This window comes from Oryx dammah, unplaced genomic scaffold, assembly GCF_014754425.2.
Source record: "Oryx dammah isolate SB20612 unplaced genomic scaffold, SCBI_Odam_1.1 HiC_scaffold_9, whole genome shotgun sequence".
Classification (NCBI taxonomy): Eukaryota; Metazoa; Chordata; class Mammalia; order Artiodactyla; family Bovidae; genus Oryx; species Oryx dammah.
Genome location: NW_024070193.1, coordinates 55894909 through 55914140, shown reverse-complemented (window position 1 = coordinate 55914140; position 19232 = coordinate 55894909). Strand labels below are relative to the sequence as shown.

At 39.6% G+C, this 19232-nt stretch overlaps 1 protein-coding gene across 10 annotated transcripts in view; it reads left to right on the top strand.

The window, feature by feature from the left end:
• Positions 1-19232, top strand: part of RBMS3 (RNA binding motif single stranded interacting protein 3) — an 820638-nt gene that overhangs the window by 501856 nt on the left and 299550 nt on the right. For all 10 annotated transcript variants that reach the window (XM_040246332.1, XM_040246336.1, XM_040246341.1 and 7 more), the window contains exon 5: positions 11645-11802. In XM_040246332.1, the coding sequence (XP_040102266.1) occupies positions 11645-11802 (158 nt within the window). The remainder of the gene's footprint in view (positions 1-11644; positions 11803-19232) is intronic.

Sequence of the window (19232 nt, the reverse complement as noted above, 5' to 3'; positions counted from 1 at the left end):
GAGCTCTAACAAGGGAGAGGTAAATGGTGTTATAAACCTGCGACTCCTTCTCCTCTCCTCTTCCGCACACAGTATGATCCAGCTCTGCAGTCCTGTCTAGGAGTTAGGGTCATCCAGCAGAAGCTGCCACCCTTTCAAAGGACGGGCACCCCTGCTGCCCCAGTGATGCCCTGAAGTGGAGCTGGAGGGGCACAAGGCATTCTCTCCTTGGAGGCCTGGAGCATGTTATTGTTCTTACTGTGCTAAGAATGCCCATGACTCTAAAGCTGGGGAAAAAAAGACTCTTAATGAGTTTCAGCATGTTAATGTACTGCAGGTCCCCAATTGTATGAATTTAAGAAGCTTAGCAATTCGGTATCTTCTGAATAATAGCATTTATTTTATACTCCAAATACTCCTGGGGAAGTCTGAATAGCATTGCAGCTTCTTTGGTGTAATAGCTTTGGTGGGCTAATTGACTTGAACAGTGGAATTGCTCCTTATAAAAAAAAGCCGCACAGTTTTGATTAATGAGCCTAGTAATAAATCATTAATCTTTTTAGCTCATAAATGATAAGTACAGTGTTCTGTTTCCCCCGTGATACATTTCTAGATTCTCCTGCTGATCCAGTGGCTACATTTTAAGAATCTCATCATCAGTTTAATATGTCCACCTCTATGTAATTTAATATAAGGTCTGGTAACTTTGCACCCATGAGAAATGCAATGGGACAGATTCTAAATAGCAATAATTGCTGTTTTATGAACATGACTTACATTTAGTTCGTAACTCTCCTTCTACAATGTCCTAAATGCCTTTATTTCTATAATTACTCATAATTATAGAGAGAATAATGAGTTACGGAGTTTCTACTATGTGTCTGGAACTCCCCTAAATTTTTAGTGTATTGTATCATTGAATTCTCATGATAACTCTCTGAAGTTATTAGTTATTATTTCTATTTTACACTTCAGGAAATTTGCTGAGAAATGATAACTAGTTACTGTCATAAAACTCATTAATGCCAGAATCACTGTGTCACTATCTATTTACAGGTTATTCCTATTGAACATTTTCTAAAGATTTATACATAAAATTTTTTGTTAAAATTGAAATATATAAATATTAAACCCACATTGAAAATTTTGGTTGTCTTAGTGGTTAATATCTGCTAGAGGGTTATATATTTCAGGAATTAATTTTATGTTCAGAATGTAGCTGAGACACCATTTAGAAATAATTTAGACTGTCTAATCACCATATTGAGGAAAACAGAATTTCATGTTATGGAGAGTAAGAGTATAGGAGGCAGATATCTCCATCCTTGGTTGCACTCATGTGTCCACTAGCGGGAAATAGCTTTTCTTATTGAGATTTAGTTGTACACTGTCCGAAAGTCTGAGCTCTCTATGGCAGGCAAGAAACATGCCCATCATGTCTCTGTTGTCAGGATTTAGCTCAGTGACTGATACAGAGTAGACAAATGTTTGATGAGTGAGTGAATGAACAGTTAACGTGTGTGTGTGTGTTTGTGCACGTGCGCGTATAGGCATGCGCATGCTCAGTCGTATCCAACTCTTTGTGACCCCAAGGACTGTAGCCCAGCAGTCTCCTCTGTCCAGGGGACTTCAGAATCCTTCTCAAGGGGATCTTCCTGATCCAGGGATTAAACCCAAGTCTCTTATATCTCCCACATTGGCAGGCAGGCTCTTTACCACTGAGCCACCTCGGAAGCTGAACAGTCAACAGGAACAGTATAAACTATGAAAGGATGGTCTGTTTAGTAAGGTGCCTTGAGTCAAGATATGTAAATCCACAAGTGGCTTTGGCTGGCATCAGTAGTGTGTCCCTGAGTGCCCCCCATTCTTCAGGTGCGCTGGCCCGGAGCCCAGGATTCCGTAGAACTGGGGAGAAACAGATTCATGTGTGCTTTTTTTCGTCCACCTTCCAGGAAGTCTTGGTGGCATCCTTTTAACTCAGTGTTGAGTCACAGTAAGAATAAGACTGATCACTTTCCCACTGGTATATTTCAAGAAAATTACAGTTAATTTATTTGCCAAAAAAAGCTGGCATTGGTCATGGAAGTTAATAGTTTTCAAAAGTAAAATGGCTTATGTCCTTTGAATACCTACAACCCTCTGTGTACATCTTGCTTGCTGTTTTTCTACCAAACTCATGATTTTCATACCAGAAATACAAGAAATGAAACAAGATGGTAGCATCCAGGTGACTTCCTTCTCCCTGCATTGATAGTGATACATCAGTTTTCATGGGCACACACACACACAAATTTTCTCCACGGTAATGTTAAGGATCACAGGCCACCAGAAGTTCTGCAGTCTTCTCAGGCTGTCTTCAGAAAGACTGGGACTAAATAAACCTAGGATATACCATCCTTCACTTAGACTGACAGTATTTACATGTACAGCTGAATTTGTTTTCTTAAAGAAGGTACTGGTGTAGAACTGAAAGCATCCTCTTTCTCTATTCCATGTGAAATGTGCATGGCTTTACAAAACCAGTTTCCTGTGAAATTGACATTGGACACTTTTGGAATAAAAGTAGATTCAAGCAAAACAACAATGTAACAGCAACATTTCACATACCAAGCTGTCATTTTTTCACTCCCTCTATATAAAGCATATAGTTTTAAGATGTATCCTCATGTAATACAGGTTAGAAGAAAACTAGTCAGGTGTGTTTTTCTTAGGAACTTGAGAAATTTTTGTTATGCTAGCCTTGAAAACAGAACTTAACTTTGAGTCTTTCTCAAACTCATTAGGATGAAGGGATTTCCATCCATAGAATGGTAAATTGTGCTTCCACTGAACACCTGTAGGAATCTACCCAGTGCTGGCTCCTTCACCTTGATCCCTTAGAAGTTATGAACCAGCCTTTAAACACATTGCTTTTGTTGGAATCTCAGGTCTCTGAGTCAGATAGATCGGGATTTGAATTATCATTGGATTTAACAGCTGTGTGACCTTAAACAATTGAATATCTTCTTTTAACCTCAGCTTTGTGACTTAAAATAAGGACATTAACCAGACAGACAGACAGGGGTTGTTTTAAGGAAGAGAACCATAATGAATTTAAATAACTTTAAAGCCTAGTATGTGGCGCAAAGTAAGCTTGAAAATAATATAAATCACGTGTGTGTGCTGTGCTCAGTTGTATCCGACTCTTTGTGACCCCCTGGACTGTAGCCCACCAGGCTCCTCTGTCTATGGGGTTTCCCAGGCAAGAACACTGGAGTGGGTTGCCATTTCCTCCTCCAAGGGATCTTCCTGACCCAAGGATCAAACTCACATCTCCTGAGTCTCCTGCATTGGCGGGTGGATTCTTGACCATTGAGCCACCTGGGAAACCCAATATGAATCATATATAAAAACAAATAATTTATATGACTTGATAATAATATTAATGCCTTGTAGCAATTACTATTTTAGTATGACTATGTCCTGTGCAATATTTGGGACATACTTATGTTACCAAGTCCAAGCCCATATTGCTCGCGGTATGACAGGCCAATAAATCAAGAGATGAGTTGGTGGGTCAAGGAATCATGACTTTATTAGAAAGCTAGCAGACTGCGAAGATGGTGGACTTGTGTCCCAAAGAACCATCTTACCATCTTATGGGCTTGTTTTATACTAAGAGGGGAGGGGGTATGGTTGGTTGTTGCAAACTTCTTGGTGCCAGAATCCTTTGCTCTTGCAGCTGTTCTGGTAAATCTGGTCATGATGTTCTTGTAAACCTCCAACAAACAAATGTTATTCACTGTTCTGCGATTTTTTATCTCTATGCAAATGAAAAAGTGTTATACCCTTAAGGGTCAGAGAATGGGCAATCCCATATATTTCAGGCTATTGGCAATATCCCTAACTTGCAGCAAAAACAATAGAATAAAAAAGTTAAAGTAAAAAGAAATGGACCCAACATCGAGTCAGATTTGTTCTTTGCTATTATACTTACATTGAAAACTTTTGTGTTGTTTCACACAGAAATTCAGATTTAGCAGAGTACCCTATACTTTATTAGGATGAACTACTTTCAAGGGACCCCGTGATTACCACCTGAATCCTGTCGCACAATTCCAGTAATCACCATGTGTGGCAGGCACTGAGGTGTCGCTGACACTAAGCCCAGTGGGAATGGCTGCCCTTGAGTGGAATTCTTTATCCTTAACTCCTCTACGCCTCACTCGGCGACACATTTGTGTGTGCCCCCCAACATGCCTGGGAGCCTCAGCAAGGCTCAGCTGTTCTGGGCAGAAGACACAGAGATGGTTTGCATGTATTCTGTATGTGTATGTGTTGTAATGATCATTCCGGAAGAAATGAATAGGGTGCTGTAGCAAATGTATGGCCATATTCATGCCCTTTCCAGAATTCCAGTGGCTTGAAGAAGAACCATTGTTATTGTCCACGAATCAGGTGATGACCTTCTGTTCTAAAACTCATGGCATCGAAAGCCCCATCAGAGAGATGAATGAGACTGAGGGAAATGGGTGTAATTTCTTTGCAATATTGAGTCTGTTTCTCTATAGTTTTGTTTCCTGTTCTCATTCTTGACCTTCAGGACTCTGAGTACAAAACCATACGTATTTGTGATGTAACAGTACGTTACAATAAAACTATAGAGAGAGCTCAATATTGTAAAATGTTAATCTAGCGTTTTCTCACAGGAGAAACCATCCCATCAGGTGATACTGGGCTGAGTTCAGGAGGTCCTGTGAAGGGAGAAGTCAAGCAGAGCCAGGACCCCGCCTGGCCCAGGACTACACACAGGTAACTCCGACTCAGTCACTGAGACTCAGGGCACTCACTTAGCCCTTCACTGCTTACCTCATCCCAGGGCTGGCTTCAGCCAGCCCTGCCTTAAAGAGCAACGCATGACCCAGTGTTCAGGTTGTCCTGAGCCTTGGACACGATTTCTCATTCTCTGCTGAGTGTATTGTCCAGAACTAACCCGTGTCCCCAGTTGAACTTGGGGATAAGAACTCCAATTGCCAGTGCTGTGCTTAGACATGAAATCTGAAATAATGAAATCCTTCTTTGCAACATGTGTTCCTTAGGGAATTTGTTATTATTGATTCTTACTTTATGGAAATTGTTCTTATTGGTGCCTCAGGAGGAAAAACTGCTGGATGCTCTGCTCTGACTCCATCAGTATGTGAGAGCAGGGGAAGAGAAATCACCTTCTCATTCTTAGGAGAGGGAGAAGACAATTGAAAATAGAGGGCAGCCGCCTTCATTGCTTAGCAGATAAGACAGAGGATATCTTTATTGGGCACTATTTAGGGGTGAAAGCCTACTTCTTCTTAGTAGTCTTTCCTTAGTTTCCCTTTAATGGTTTCTAATGCAGTAGATGCTTCTAGAGAAAGGGGAAGACTCTGGCTCTCTTTATACCTGGTCCAAGACCATGTTTTTGTGGCTAGGGAACAAAAAGGTCCTATGTGAAGATCAGAGCTAAGACTGCTCTCATATTTTTATGGCAAAACAGATTTGACAAAATTAACACTTTGTATTAGTTAAGAGTCTTTATAGAGAAACAGCCAGTAAGGTACATGTGTGTGTGTTTGTGTGTGTGTGTGAGAGAGAGAGAGAGAAGAGTTCTATTTCATGAAATCTGCCTGATTATGGAGGCTGACAAGTCTCAAGATCTGAGGTCTGCAAGCTGTGCTGGAGACCCAGTAATAGCCAGTGTTTCAGTTTTGAGTTCAAAGGCCGGAAAGAAGTTGTGTCCCAGCTTGAAGGTGGTCAAACTAAACTTGAGGGAGGATCAGCCTTCTTCAGATCTTCAGTGATTGGATGAGGCCCACTCACATTAGAGAGGGTGATCTGTTTTATTCAGTAAACAAATTAGTTTAAATGTTAATGTCATTCAGGAAGCACTCTCACAGCTAGATTTAGAACAATGCCTGACCAATTCTCTGAGCATTCTGTGGCTCAGTCCAGGTAGCAAATGAAATTAATCATCAGAGAAGTATGTCCAGAATGGCTGGTTTCTTCCAGATCTTGCCGAGATGAGCTGGAACTCCTAGAGCTATGCATCAAACAGGCTGATGATGTTACTAGAAGGGTAAGAACATTTGTGTACAAAGTTAGTGTTAAACTAATTCTAAAATCTCTGCTGCCTTTAAGGGCAGCTTGTTAATTCAAGAGGCTCTGACTCCATGTTTTTGTTTTTTGGGAAAGGGAAAACACTTTTTATTATTATTAATTTTTAAATTGCTATAGCATTTAAAATAAGCTCTTCCATTAAAAAGTAATACCATCACAATATTTTAATTATCCTCCAATTAAAATAAATAAATTTTACAGAAAAGCAATTGCACCTTTGTTTCCACATTGATTTTTCATTCTACTAGAGAGATCTGTTGAATAGCAATATTTATTGGCAATCCCGAGAATTGGCATACTGTAGTACAAAGGGTACTATCTTGATCTTGATCTTGATCAAGATAAAAAATATCACTTATGATGTAATTTATTCACTTACTCTCCATGTGTGTTTGGTACCCTTCTTAAAATATCAGAATCCATTTTCTCATTTATAGAGTGATGATAATAACTCTTGCCTGTCTACTGCCTAGGAGTGTTAGAAAGGGCCATATAAAATAAAATAAATGCCCCTAAACACCTTAAATACTGTAAAACTCTGCTCCATTAAGGAATAATAGTATTATCTGTAGTCTATATGAACATCCCCTTCAATGTGTTTTAAAAATATTTAAAATCATATGTTTGCTTTAGAGTTGTTTCAAACATCTTCAGGATATTTTGTCACCACTGCTCAGAACAATTCATCCTGAGACAATTTTGTCCACTTAACAGTTAAAAGTGACTATTAATTGATTGCACATAATGTTGTGCTTTTCTAAAAAGAAAAGTTTGATAGTATATAAAGTAGGCAAAGACTGGTAACTTAGTGTAATATATTATCATGGAAAAAATAGGAATATTTCCCCCTAAATCAGTGTTATAATTTGATCTACCAAATAGTACTTTTCAAAATGAAATACATACAGAAATAGAGAGTAAGCATTTAAAACTTTTTATAGCAATTTCACATTAGCATGACATTTAATCCAAATGTAATTTTGATCTGTTGAATATGGCAATAAAAATTGCAACTTGCATTTTGTGTCTTTTAATTTTGTTCTGTTAGCTTTGGCAAATATAAATATTTTACAAATATCAGTTTGTGACAGATTGGAAATTAAAATGGTTCCCACCACAGGTGGCTTGAGAAACTTTGCTCTAAAATCTCTAATGCCAATAACTACTTCCTGAATATTTAAATATAATTTCATCAAGCATGAGTGTTATCAGATTGAGTGTTGAAATCTTGTTCAAAAGTTTTTACCTTTTCTAGAAGCATGTATATATAATAGTTATGTTATGCATCCAACAAACACAGACCCAGACACAATACTTGGTCATGATATGAGCGATAATGTTGACCTCTATTTGTCTTCATTTGCTAAGCTTCCCCAAAATGTTCTGAAGTTGTTCCAAACTACATTAAAAAAGTGAATGAACACCAATAAATCTAACACCAAAAATCCATGGAAAGTGAAGTCATGAAATGAATATTTACATATTCTTACATAAAATGGCAACGTCTCTGCTCCCATTAACAATGGGGCAGGTACCATTCTAACTTTTTCACAATCTTTTGATGAAGCTCAATAATAAATCAAGAAGTCCCTATACAGATGAAAAGATATGGACAGACCCAATGGAGGAGTTACTTATGCTGACACAGCCCATTAAATGTAATATATGTATGAATTATAGTCATATACTTACAGGTTATATGCTGTAGAGGGGTCATTCAGTCATGGTACGTGAGATGCCAACTAAGGCCAGGGACCCCCTTTTTTTGGCTTAACTTTGTGTCTAAACTAAGTAGTGAATAAGCAACAGTGAATAAAATAAGATATGCAGAGATATTCTTTTCTGTACTAATATTTCTCTGAACTACAAACTTCTGTCTACTATTCTCTGGAGTTTACGAGGAAAGCCAGTATGAAGCATTGGGAAAAACAATAGACCAGGCATGAAGGGACATGGGTTCTATTTCCAGCCTGTTGCTACTTAGCTGGGTGGCCTCGAGTAAATCATAAGCACTACTCCAGTTTCTATCTTTCCCCCCATCTGTTAAATGATCCTATTGGATGAGGTGCCCCTTCAGCTCCATTCTGGAGCTAAATGATCATGAAAAGTTAAAAACAGATTGGTAAAAGATTCTAGAGTGTAGGTATCATATGAGTTATAATTTTTTTTTTCAAATTTAAAAGGCATATTCTTTCAGGTTCACAGTGACAAAGAGCCTTTCAAAAGAAACCGTTTACATAAATCTGATGCATAAATAAAAATATAGATGTATATATTATTTTAAAGTTCATTCTATATAGAAATTAATTTCTATTGTCAAGTCAACAAATATGTTCAAGACTTGTATTTCAGAGGAGAGTATGAGTGAACGAATAGCACTGCCCAGCACTCTAGTCTTTCTATGAAAACAAATCAATGACTGGCACTCTCCAATTCTGTCCTGTCTCTGTGAACACAGATTAGGAGTTGGCCTTGCCCTTTGAATTTGGATTCAGAAAGTAGCTTCCTGGGCAGTCTCTTGTGTATAAGCTCTGTCTGTTTATTGCGCTCCATTTTGAGAAGGTGCAAGTAAATGAATCAGGATACTAATGCTACTTGAAAAATGGAAAGATTGTACAGAATGCTGGCATAGGGGGATTGTTTGCTTATGGTTGTTTATCCTCATTTAGGACAAAGGGGTGCAGAACATTGGGCAAATTCCCACCCATTCCTGGGACTGCCGTATGTTGCAGTCTGCTCTCTGGGTGAAAGCAGGAACTCCCACTGGGACTTGAGTTGACCTGGAAGTGTAAGCTCCAAAAATCACACTATAAGAAAGTTATTCTTTTCTCAACTCTGATTTTTCCCAGGAAAAAGCCTGTCTGGTCCTAGTGTGGTCAATACCTCTCTTACTTACAAATCTCTTCTGTAACTAAGAGAGAGTCAACCACCAAGGTCAAAATCTTCTGTGAAAAAGCGATATCTAATATAATTTAATAACATTAATTTGTTACCAGTTTTGATAGTAACCTACTTATGCAAAGTGATCCTGGCCTTTTAGCTATGCAAGCAACATACTGTTGTCTTTTTAAATGGGTTTACTTAAGCCCAAAGGTATTTTGATGTAAAGAAAAGTTTTAAGTAAATAAAATCAGTACATGGCTGGCACATTTTCTAAGATGATATGCAAATGATTACAGCATGGATAACACTGGACTGGACTAGTGGAAAGGGCACTGAGATGGAAGATAGAAAATCTGACTAAATTTAATTTGAACCCTGTCACTAATTACCAAATTGTCTTCAAGTAAGATGATGAAAAGTTCATGCCTCTATTTCCTCATCATCCAGTAACTATGATGCTATTTGCTCACCTGGCTTTGGAAAGATGACATGAAGATTAAAATTAAAAATAAATAAATAAATTTAAAAAAAATTAAAATATTAAAAAAAAATAAAATTAAATTAAAGGATGGGTAGTAAAATAATATAAAGATGAAAGTTGTATGTGCATAGGCTTGCTATTATGTATCTGAAATACCACTTTTTTTAAATCACCCCCACTAAGGGCTGGGGATCATGTCTCTTAGAAAAAAATAATATCTCCGTTTTCTCTCTAGGATCATACCATTAATTAGTGATGTGTGTGTGAGAGAGTGAGAGAAACTGACCACGGTTATACAGTTTCTCCATTTAAACTATATTCCCAAATGCTAAAGTTGTGTTGTATTTTTTGACTGAGTGCATATTTATTTGCAGAGATTTCCCTGGTGATCAAAAAGCTTGAAAACTAAACTGTGTTTCAAAAAGAACCTAATAATAGATCTTATTCATCTCAAAACCTAATAAAAATATTATGACCTACATGAATATTTAGAACTGCTAAACATAAAGGAGTTTAGTTTCATGCCAAAATTGTTTCTTGACCTGTAATAGTAATTGGAATCTTGTTCATTGTACTTAAAACCTCAGCTATCTACAGAAGATATCATCTCTTCACAAAAGATATTTTTACTGTTATATCATCTCATTTGCTACAGACTTCAGAACTGCTTTTCCCAATGTGATTGTGTTTCTTGTTGTTTTAGTTAAAATATGATAGTTCATTTAAGTATCTGATCTGTTTTGATATTAACTAATCACATCAGGTTTTTGGCTGTGCATTCCCTGGTAGCTCAGTCAGTAAAGAATCTGCCTGCAGTGCAGGAGACCCGGGTTCGATCCCTGGGTTGAGAAGCTCCCCTGGAGAAGGAAATGGCAACCCACTCCAGTATCCTTGCCTGGAAAATCTCATGGACACCAGAGCCTGATGGGCTGCAGTCCATGGGGTCGCAAAGAGTCGGGCACAACTGAGCAACTAACACTTAATCACATCAGGTTTTTGGCTGTGAATTATTTTGAGACATATAACTAAGTTCCAACATATAAATTCAGTCTGTGAAATAGCAAATGTTCGTGTACTTGGAAATAATGCTGGCAGGTTGTTTGATTTCCCATCCTATTAAAAACGCTTATTTAAGCACTAGTACTACTTCATAATCTCATTCACGTGTAAATATTTAGTTGTGTTCTGTGGCAGTGAGCAGTCATCAGAAATCACCTGAAAGGCTTGTCAAAACACAGGTCATTTGGCCCACCCTCAAGTTTCTGATCCGGGAGTGGGTCTTGAGAATTTACATTACTGGCAAGTTCCCAACTGATGCTGAGGCTGATGATAAATGATGTTCTAGGACCATACTTCTTTCCCCGCCATTGATTCAGTGGAAAGCAGTATAGTAAGACAGGAAAACTCATGAACTTGGGGGATACCCAGGTTTTGGCCCTGGCTTTGATGTTTATGAGCTATGTAACTTAGACAAGCCATGGCTGAATTTTGTCCTCTTTAAAATAGTAACAAGTATATATACTGGGAATATTGAATGAAATAGTGTATATCAAGGGTTTAAAACAATGCCTAGTGTGTGGTGAAGGGCTTCCCAGGGAGCACTAGTGGGAAAGAACCCACCTGCCAATGAAGGAGATGTAAGAGATGTGGGTTGGATCCCTGGGACGGGAAGATGCCCTGGAGGAGGGCAGGGCAACCCACTCCAGTATTCTAGCCTGGAGAATCCCACAGAGGAGCTTGGCAGGGTATGGTCTATAGTGTCACAGAGAGCTGGACACGACTGAGGTTACTTAGCACGCACACACACACGTGACTGAACACTCTCCAAATGTAACATTAGTAACTAGTGGTGAAGACAATTAGAGTGGTTATAGAACCACCAGTTAATGGCCATAGAACATACGTGTTTACCTTTGTTCAGCTGCAATAAACGTTCATTAGTCTTTTCTAAGGAAGGCTGGACAGAAAGCTTGGTTGTCACAGATGACATTGTTTCTATGAGAAGCATCCTGGCGCATAGGAATCCAGTGAAAAGGAACACTGCCCTTACTGAAAGAACTTGAGCAGAGTATTGGAGATTTGAATCTAGATGGCAGTGTAAGGAAAATGTATCCATTTGTGCAGTGTTTCCCAATATTCAGAACTTACCACATGTGTTTCTTTTTTTTCCCTTAGCAACAAGAGCAAGACCCAACAAACCTTTACATATCAAATCTCCCCATTTCCATGGATGAACAGGAGCTTGAGAATATGCTGAAACCTTTTGGACATGTCATTTCCACAAGAATACTAAGAGATGCTAATGGAGTCAGCAGAGGCGTTGGCTTTGCCAGGTAACACACCTGCTCTTTCCTCAGTATTCACTTTTAATTCCATCCCTTCATAGCATTAGAATAGTGCTGGAAGGTGGAATATTCAAAGAAAAGTAGCTTATCAAACTGACTCTGGATCTTTGCTTTGAGTTAGGGAATTCCAATGTAACTATAAATATGTTGTTCTTGCTAAAATATGTACACAGAATGTTTATATCTGTCACGTGTCATAATGAAATGCCTAACACTTTCCCAGTCCTCTCTATGCCTACAGATCAACAAAATCAGATGCTGTCAATCTCACTAAGGGTAATAAATGCTCAGAACCCCAAAGTCAAAGACCTCATGGGCTGAACAAAGCATCCACATGATTTATCATTGATTTCCAAAGAGGTAGATGGTAGAATTTCTCAGCCAGGGAAGAGAGAAGATTCAGAGAAACAGGAATTGTTGGGAAGTCCCAAGGAACTCAGAAATCTAAGAGGAGGTGAAGAGGGCATTTGCATTTAAGAGGCCCTTGCCGCGAGCTTTTGATGTTTTAATCAAAACAAAAAAGAACAAATTGCACTTTTCTCATTGTTGGAAAAAGACGAGTAGTTTTCTTTTTAACTTTTAAGGGAATGTTTACCAAAGGGGATCTCAGCCAGAAATGGAGTTAAAATGGTTGTACCTGCTGTGCTTTCATGAAAAAAGCAAAGTTAAGGAAACTGCAGAGAAAAAGAAACTGCTCAATGGCAAAGAAGAAAAGGAAAAGCTGTGTCTCCACAGCTGGGTGTGTTTATGTGTCTTCAGCGGACTCAACGTGAATGAATGGATGGATATTACATGTCATCTGGAAGCTAGCCCCTTACAGACAGGCAAGTCTGCCTGTGGGGAACCCCGGCATCTCTAGGAAAAATCATCTCAAACCAACTTCTGTGAACACCCTTGGAAAGATAAGAAAACACAACTGTTAACTAATCTCTACCTTGACTTCCTTCCTGGAGGTCATGGACCAAGTCTTAATGTCTACACAATGTTCTACACATACTAGCCTGGGAGACCTCTACAGGATGCATGTCTTATGATTTGAAGAGAAGTCAGCAGAATGAAGAACATCTCCCAGACGTGAATATATTCATGAGGGATTCAAGTTTTCAGAACATTATTAACTGCTGATTTTAATGGTCAACGCAGAGCTAATCGGACCGCCTGGGTCTCTGAAATTTGCCAATGTAGTCACTCTTGGAGACGGTACCACCTGCTCTTGGAGGCCTGGCAATGCAGGATTCACTGAACGCCTGCTATGCTCCACTTCACACAGCATATCCCTGCCTCCCAAACCTCTCTCTAACAAATCAGTTTCTCCCTCATGTGTGCTCCTGCTGAGAAAGAAACGTTTCAGATTCATCAAGTGAACACCTTTTCCAAGAAGATCTATGTTTTTTTAAAATTATTTTTAAGCAAAAGATTTTTTGGTACAAAGTATGAATATATTAGTTTGTTCAGACAGTCATAGCAGAATTCAACAGACTAGCTGGCTTTAAACAACAGACATATTTTCTCTCAACTCTAGAGGCTAGAAATTCAAGATCAAGGTGGCGTTTGGTTTGGTTAGGGTTTGGTTTCCTCTCTGCATTTTGTGTTAATAGATGGTCTTCTTTTCCTGTATCTTCACATAATCTGCCCTTTGTGTGTGTTCTTAATCTCTTCTTAGTGTCTTCCCATCAGTCAGATTGAACTAGGATCCACCCATTATATATACACAATTTATAATCCAGTCTCCTGGAATAAACCATAATGGAAAAGAACATTTAAAAAAGAATGTATATATGTGTAAAACTGAGTCACTTTGCTGTGTAGCAGAGATTAATATAACAGTGTAAGCCAACTACACTTCAAGTAAAAAATAAATGAACTTAATATAAAAATGTTTTTATATATATACACACACATCTTTATTCATCTATTGTTGATGGACACAGTCCTTTATATGCCTTGGTCATCATAAAAATACTACTATGAACATGTGGGTGCATGTATCCTTTTGAAATAATGTTTTTGCTTTCTTCTGATGTATATATATGAATGGAATTGCTAGATCACATGGTATATCTGTTTGTAGGTTTTTGAGGAATTTTCATTCTGTTTTTCAATGTGTGTAGCAATTGACACACCCACAGTAGTGTACAGAGTTCCCTTTTCTCCACATCCTGCCAACATCTGCTATTTGTGTCCTTTGATGATAGCCATCCTCACAGATGTGAGGTAATATCATGCTGTGGTTTTGATTTACAATTCTCTGCTGATTTGTGATATGGAGCATCTTTTGTTTATTGGCTATCTCTACATCTTTTTTGTGAAAAATGTCTATTCAGGACTTGTGTCCATTTTCAAATCTAGTAGTTCAGTTTTTGGATATTGAGTTTTTTTTTAATATTGAATTTGTATGTTTTGGATATTAAGCTCTTATCAGCCATATCAGTAGCAGATATTTTCTTCCATTCAGAAGGCTGTCTTTTGGTCAGTGGTTTCCTTTCCTGTGTAAAATCTTTTAAGTTTGATTAGGCCCCATTTTTTTATTTTGCTATTATTTCCTTTGTCTTCAGTTAAGTCCAGTTCAGTCGCTCAGTAGTGTCCGACTCTTTGAGACCCCATGAATTGCAGCACGCCAGGCCTCCCTGTCCATCCCCAACTCCCAGAGTTCACTCAGACTCACGTTCATTGAGTCAGTGATGCCATCCAGCCATCTCATCCTTGGTCGTCCCCTTCTCCTCCTGCCCCCAATCCCTCCCAGCATCAGAGTCTTTTCCAATGAGTCCACTCTTCTCATGAGGTGCCAAAGTACTGGAGTTTCAGCTTTAGCATCATTCCTTCCAAAGAACACCCAGGACTGATCTCCTTTACAATGGACAGGTTGGATCTCCTTGCAGTCTAAGGGAGTCTCAAGAGTCTTCTCCAATACCACAGTTCAAAAGCATCAGTTCTTCAGTGCTCAACTTTCTTCACAGTCCAACTCTCACATCCATACATGACTACTGGAAAAACCATAGCCTTGATTAGACGGACCTTTGTTGGCAAAGTAATGTCTCTGCTTTTTAATATGCTATCTAGATTGATCATAACTTTCCTTCCAAGGAGTAAGCGTCTTTTAATTTCACAGCTGCAGTCACCATCTGCTGTGATTTTGGAGCCCCCCAAAATAAAGTCTGACACTGTTTCCACTGTTTCCCCATCTATTTCCCATGAAGTGATGGGACCAGATGCCATGATCTTAGTTTTCTGAATGTTGGTTGAGCTTTAAGCCAACTTTTTCACTCTCCTCTTTCACTTTCATCAAGAGGCTTTTCAGTTTCTCTTCACTTTCTGCCATAAGGGTGGTGTCATCTGCATATCTGAGGTTATTGATATTTCTCCCGGCAATCTTGATTCCACCTTGTGCTTCTTCCAGCCCAGCGTTTCTCATGATGTACTGACGTACTCCTTTTCCTATTTGGAATCAGTCTGTTGTTCCATGTCCAGTTCTAACTGTTGCTTCCTGAACTGCATATAGGTTTCTCAAAAGGCAGGTCACGTAGTCTGGTATTCTGGTCTCTTTCAGAATTTTCCACAGTTTATTGTGATCCACACAGTCAAAGGCTTTGGCATAGTTAATAAAGCAGAAATAGATGTTTTTTCTGGAACTCTCTTGCTTTTTCCATGATCCAGCAGATGTTGGCAATTTTATCTCTGGTTCCTCTGCCTTTTCTAAAACCAGCTTGAACACCAGGAAGTTCACAGTTCACGTATTGCTAAAGCCTGGCTTGGAGAATTTTGAGCATTACTTTACTAGTGTGTGAGATGAGTGCAATTATGCGGTAGTTTGAGCATTCTTTGGCATTGCCTTTCTTTGGGACTGGAATGAAAACTGACCTTTTCCAGTCCTGTGGCCACTGCTGAGTTTTCCAAATTTGCTGGCATATTGAATGTATCACTTTCACAGCATCATCTTTCAGGATTTGAAATAGCTCAACTGGAATTCCATCACCTCCACTAGATTTATTCGTAGTCATGCTTCCTAAGGCTCACTTGACTTCACATTCCAGGATGTCTGGCTCTAGGTGAGTGAGCACACCATCGTGATTAACCAGGTCGTGAAGATCTTTTTTGTACAGTTCTTCTTGTATTCTTGCCACCTTTTCTTAATATCTTCTGCTTCTGTTAGGTCCATACCATTTCTGTCCTTTATCGAGCCCATCTTTGCATGAAATGTTCCCTTGATATCTCTAATTTTCTTGAAGAGATCTCTAGTCTTCCCATTCTGTTGTTTTCCTCTATTTCTTTGCATTGATCACTGAGGAATGCTTTCTTATCTCTCCTTGCTGTTCTTTGGAACTCTGCATTCAGATGCTTATATCCTTTGTCTTAGAATTACTCAAAAAAAAGGAGAACAACTTGCTGTGATTTACATCAGAGAGTATTCTGTCTATGTTTTTTTCTAGGACTTTTTGTCGTTTCTGGCCATACATTTAGGGCTTCAATACATTTTGTATATGGTGTGAGAAAATTTTCTAATTTCAATTTTTTTTTATATGCAGCTGTTCAGGTTTCCCATCACTACTGTAGGTGAACTGACCATTGTTTTGTGAATTTACTTCTGGGCTCTATTCTGCTCCACTGATCTATGTGTCTATTTTTATGCCAGTACCTCACTCTTTTGATTTCTGTAGTTTTGTACTATAGCCTGAAGTCAGGGAACATGACACCTTCCAGATCTATTCTTCATTATCAAGATTGTTTTGGCTATTTGGGGTCTTTTATGCATCCATAAAAAATTTAAAATTATCTGTCCTATTTCTGTGAAAATTGTTATTAATATTTTGATAGGGATTGCATTGAATCTGTAGATTGCCTTAGGATGCAGAGTGATTTTAACAGTATTAATTGTCTCCCAAGTTCTTTGATAATCTTTGCAAACATTACCTTGAACTCTTTCTCAGGTAGATATCCACTTAATTTGTCTTCTGGGTTTCATCTTGTTCCTTCATTTGGAATATGCTCCTCTGTTGCCTGATTTTTCTTAAATTGCTATTTTATTTCTGTGTATCTGGTAGGTTGGTTGTGTTTCCCAACCTTGCAGGAGACATCTTGTGGGTGGTCTGGTAGTCATGGCTGGACCCAGTCCAGGTGGTTTTCAGGCCCTGGCCTTCAGAGAGGCTGCTGGATGGCAGGGATGGGTCATGAGGCGGCTAGCGGCAGAACCCAACGGGGCCCTGTGGCTAGCACTGGCTCCCTGTTGGGTGAAGGCAGCGTCCAGGAATCCCAGGACGGGTGGCCGCCTACCAGTGAGTGAAAGAAAGTTAAAGTGTTAGTCATTCAGTGTGTCTGACTTTTTGTGATCCCACGGACTGTAGCCCACCACCCTCCTCTGTCCATGGGATTCTCTGGGAAAGAATACTGGAGTGGGTTGCCATTTCCTCTTCCAGGGGATCTTCCTGACCCAGGGATTGAACCCACATCTTCTTGTATGTCTTCTACATTGACAGCCAAGTTCTTTACCACTCGCACCACCTGGGAAGCAGCAAGTGAAGCCAGGTCCTATGGCTGTGCCATCTCACTGGTGGGCAGAATCATGTCCTGGGGTCGGGTCGTAGGGCCCAGGTATGGTTTCTGAGAGAGCTTGCTGTGGGGTATGGAGTGTCCTGAAGCTTGTGTTGGCCTTCTGGTCTGTGGGCCTGGACTGGTGCTGACCTGCTAAAGGGTGGGTGAGTCCTGCCATAGCAGGTGGCAGGGCTTTGTCGGTTGTCCTAGAACTGATGTCTGCCCTCTGATATGCCAGGCTGGATAGCAGAGTCCCTGGCTGCTGGTTCTTAGGGATTCCAGATCTAGTCCCTGTGTGTTAGTGTGAAGGACTGGGCCCCAGGATCTGTGGTAGACAGGGCTATGTCCAGGTGTGGCTGTGGGCTCAGAGGTTCTTGCAGTGCCTATTTGCTGGTGGATGGGGCTGTGTCCCATCCCAGTTAGTCAGGCTCCTAGTACTGGTGCCAACAGGCTAGTGAGTGGGGAGAGAGCTGAGTCCCGAGGCTAATATACTAGAGGGAGGCTTCCACTATGGCACGTTCCAGCACCAGTGCTATTAAGGCACAAAGAGCTCCCGGCTTCTGTATCCACAGGGGGAGGCCCAGTTGCCTCCTGTCCCTCCAGGGGACTCTCTAAGATCAGGGGTTGGGTCTGACTGAGGCTCCTTTCAAATGACTGCTTCCACCCTGGTTCCTAGAGTGTGTGAAATTTTGTGTGCTCCCTTTAAGAGTGGAGTCTCTATTTCCTGCAGCCCTGTGTATGTTCTAAAAGCAAGCCCCACTGGCCTTCAAGCCTAGATGTTCTATGAACTCCAGCTTGGGGAGTCTAGTCTGGGTTTCAGACCGCTTGCTCCTTGGGAAGAACTTCTACAGTTGTAACTACCTGCTTATTTATGGCTACCCGTGCCCATGGATGGACAAGCTTCTTGACTATGCCGTGACTCTGTCCCTCCTGTTTCATTCTGGTTCCTTCTTTTTTTTTTTGGTTTGATTTTTTGAGTTAATTATTGGTTTATTATTATTATTCACATTTTATAATTATAGAAAAAATGAGGGCAAGAGAAGTTAAAATCCTATATAAAATCTTACAGAACATAAGCAGGAGAACCTACCTATAGGTTCAGGTACACATGAACAAAAGCCCGTGTTCTCAAAATCACAGGGATTATAGTGATTTTGGTGTGCTTCTAGGAGGAAATGAACTGGGGGATTTTTTTGATACTTCTATCTTGGGACAAAATTTCAGATGTGGTTCTTTTTTTCTTAATTTATTTATTTTTAATTGAAGGATAATTGCTTTACAGTAGTGTGTTGGTTTCTGCTATATGGCAACGTGAATCAGCCATAGGTAAACACATGTCCCTTCCCTTTTGAAACTCCCTCTCACCCTTTCCCACCTCTTAGGTTGTCACAGAGCCCCAGTCTGAGTTCCCTGAGTCAATCAACAAATTCCCACTGGCTGTCTACTTTACACATGGTAGTGTATAAGTTTCCATGCTTCTCTCTCCAGAAGTTCTTAAGATCCTAAGATTCCTTCGACTCAAAAGAAAACCCCTCCTTATTATTTTACTTGCAAGCTGTACATTCATCTTCTTTGAAAATCACTTCTTCAGAGTAAAGGTGGTATCTTCGTTTTATATTTAAACCACTGAACTTCAAAGCATTGATTTGAACACCAGCAGGGTGCAGAGACAGCACAATTACAGGCTTTTTAAAGTTCCAGAAGCACTAGATAGTGTCTGAAATTACAGACCTTTTATTTTATTTTATTATTTTGTTTTTCCATTCTTGTAACATAAAACAATTTTGTAAGATCCACCCCGCTGCAGGCAGCATTTTATAGCCAAGTCATAAACTCCTACAAACAAAAGTTTATGGTGGGAATGCTGATAGTCAGACAGTCAAGAGCCACTG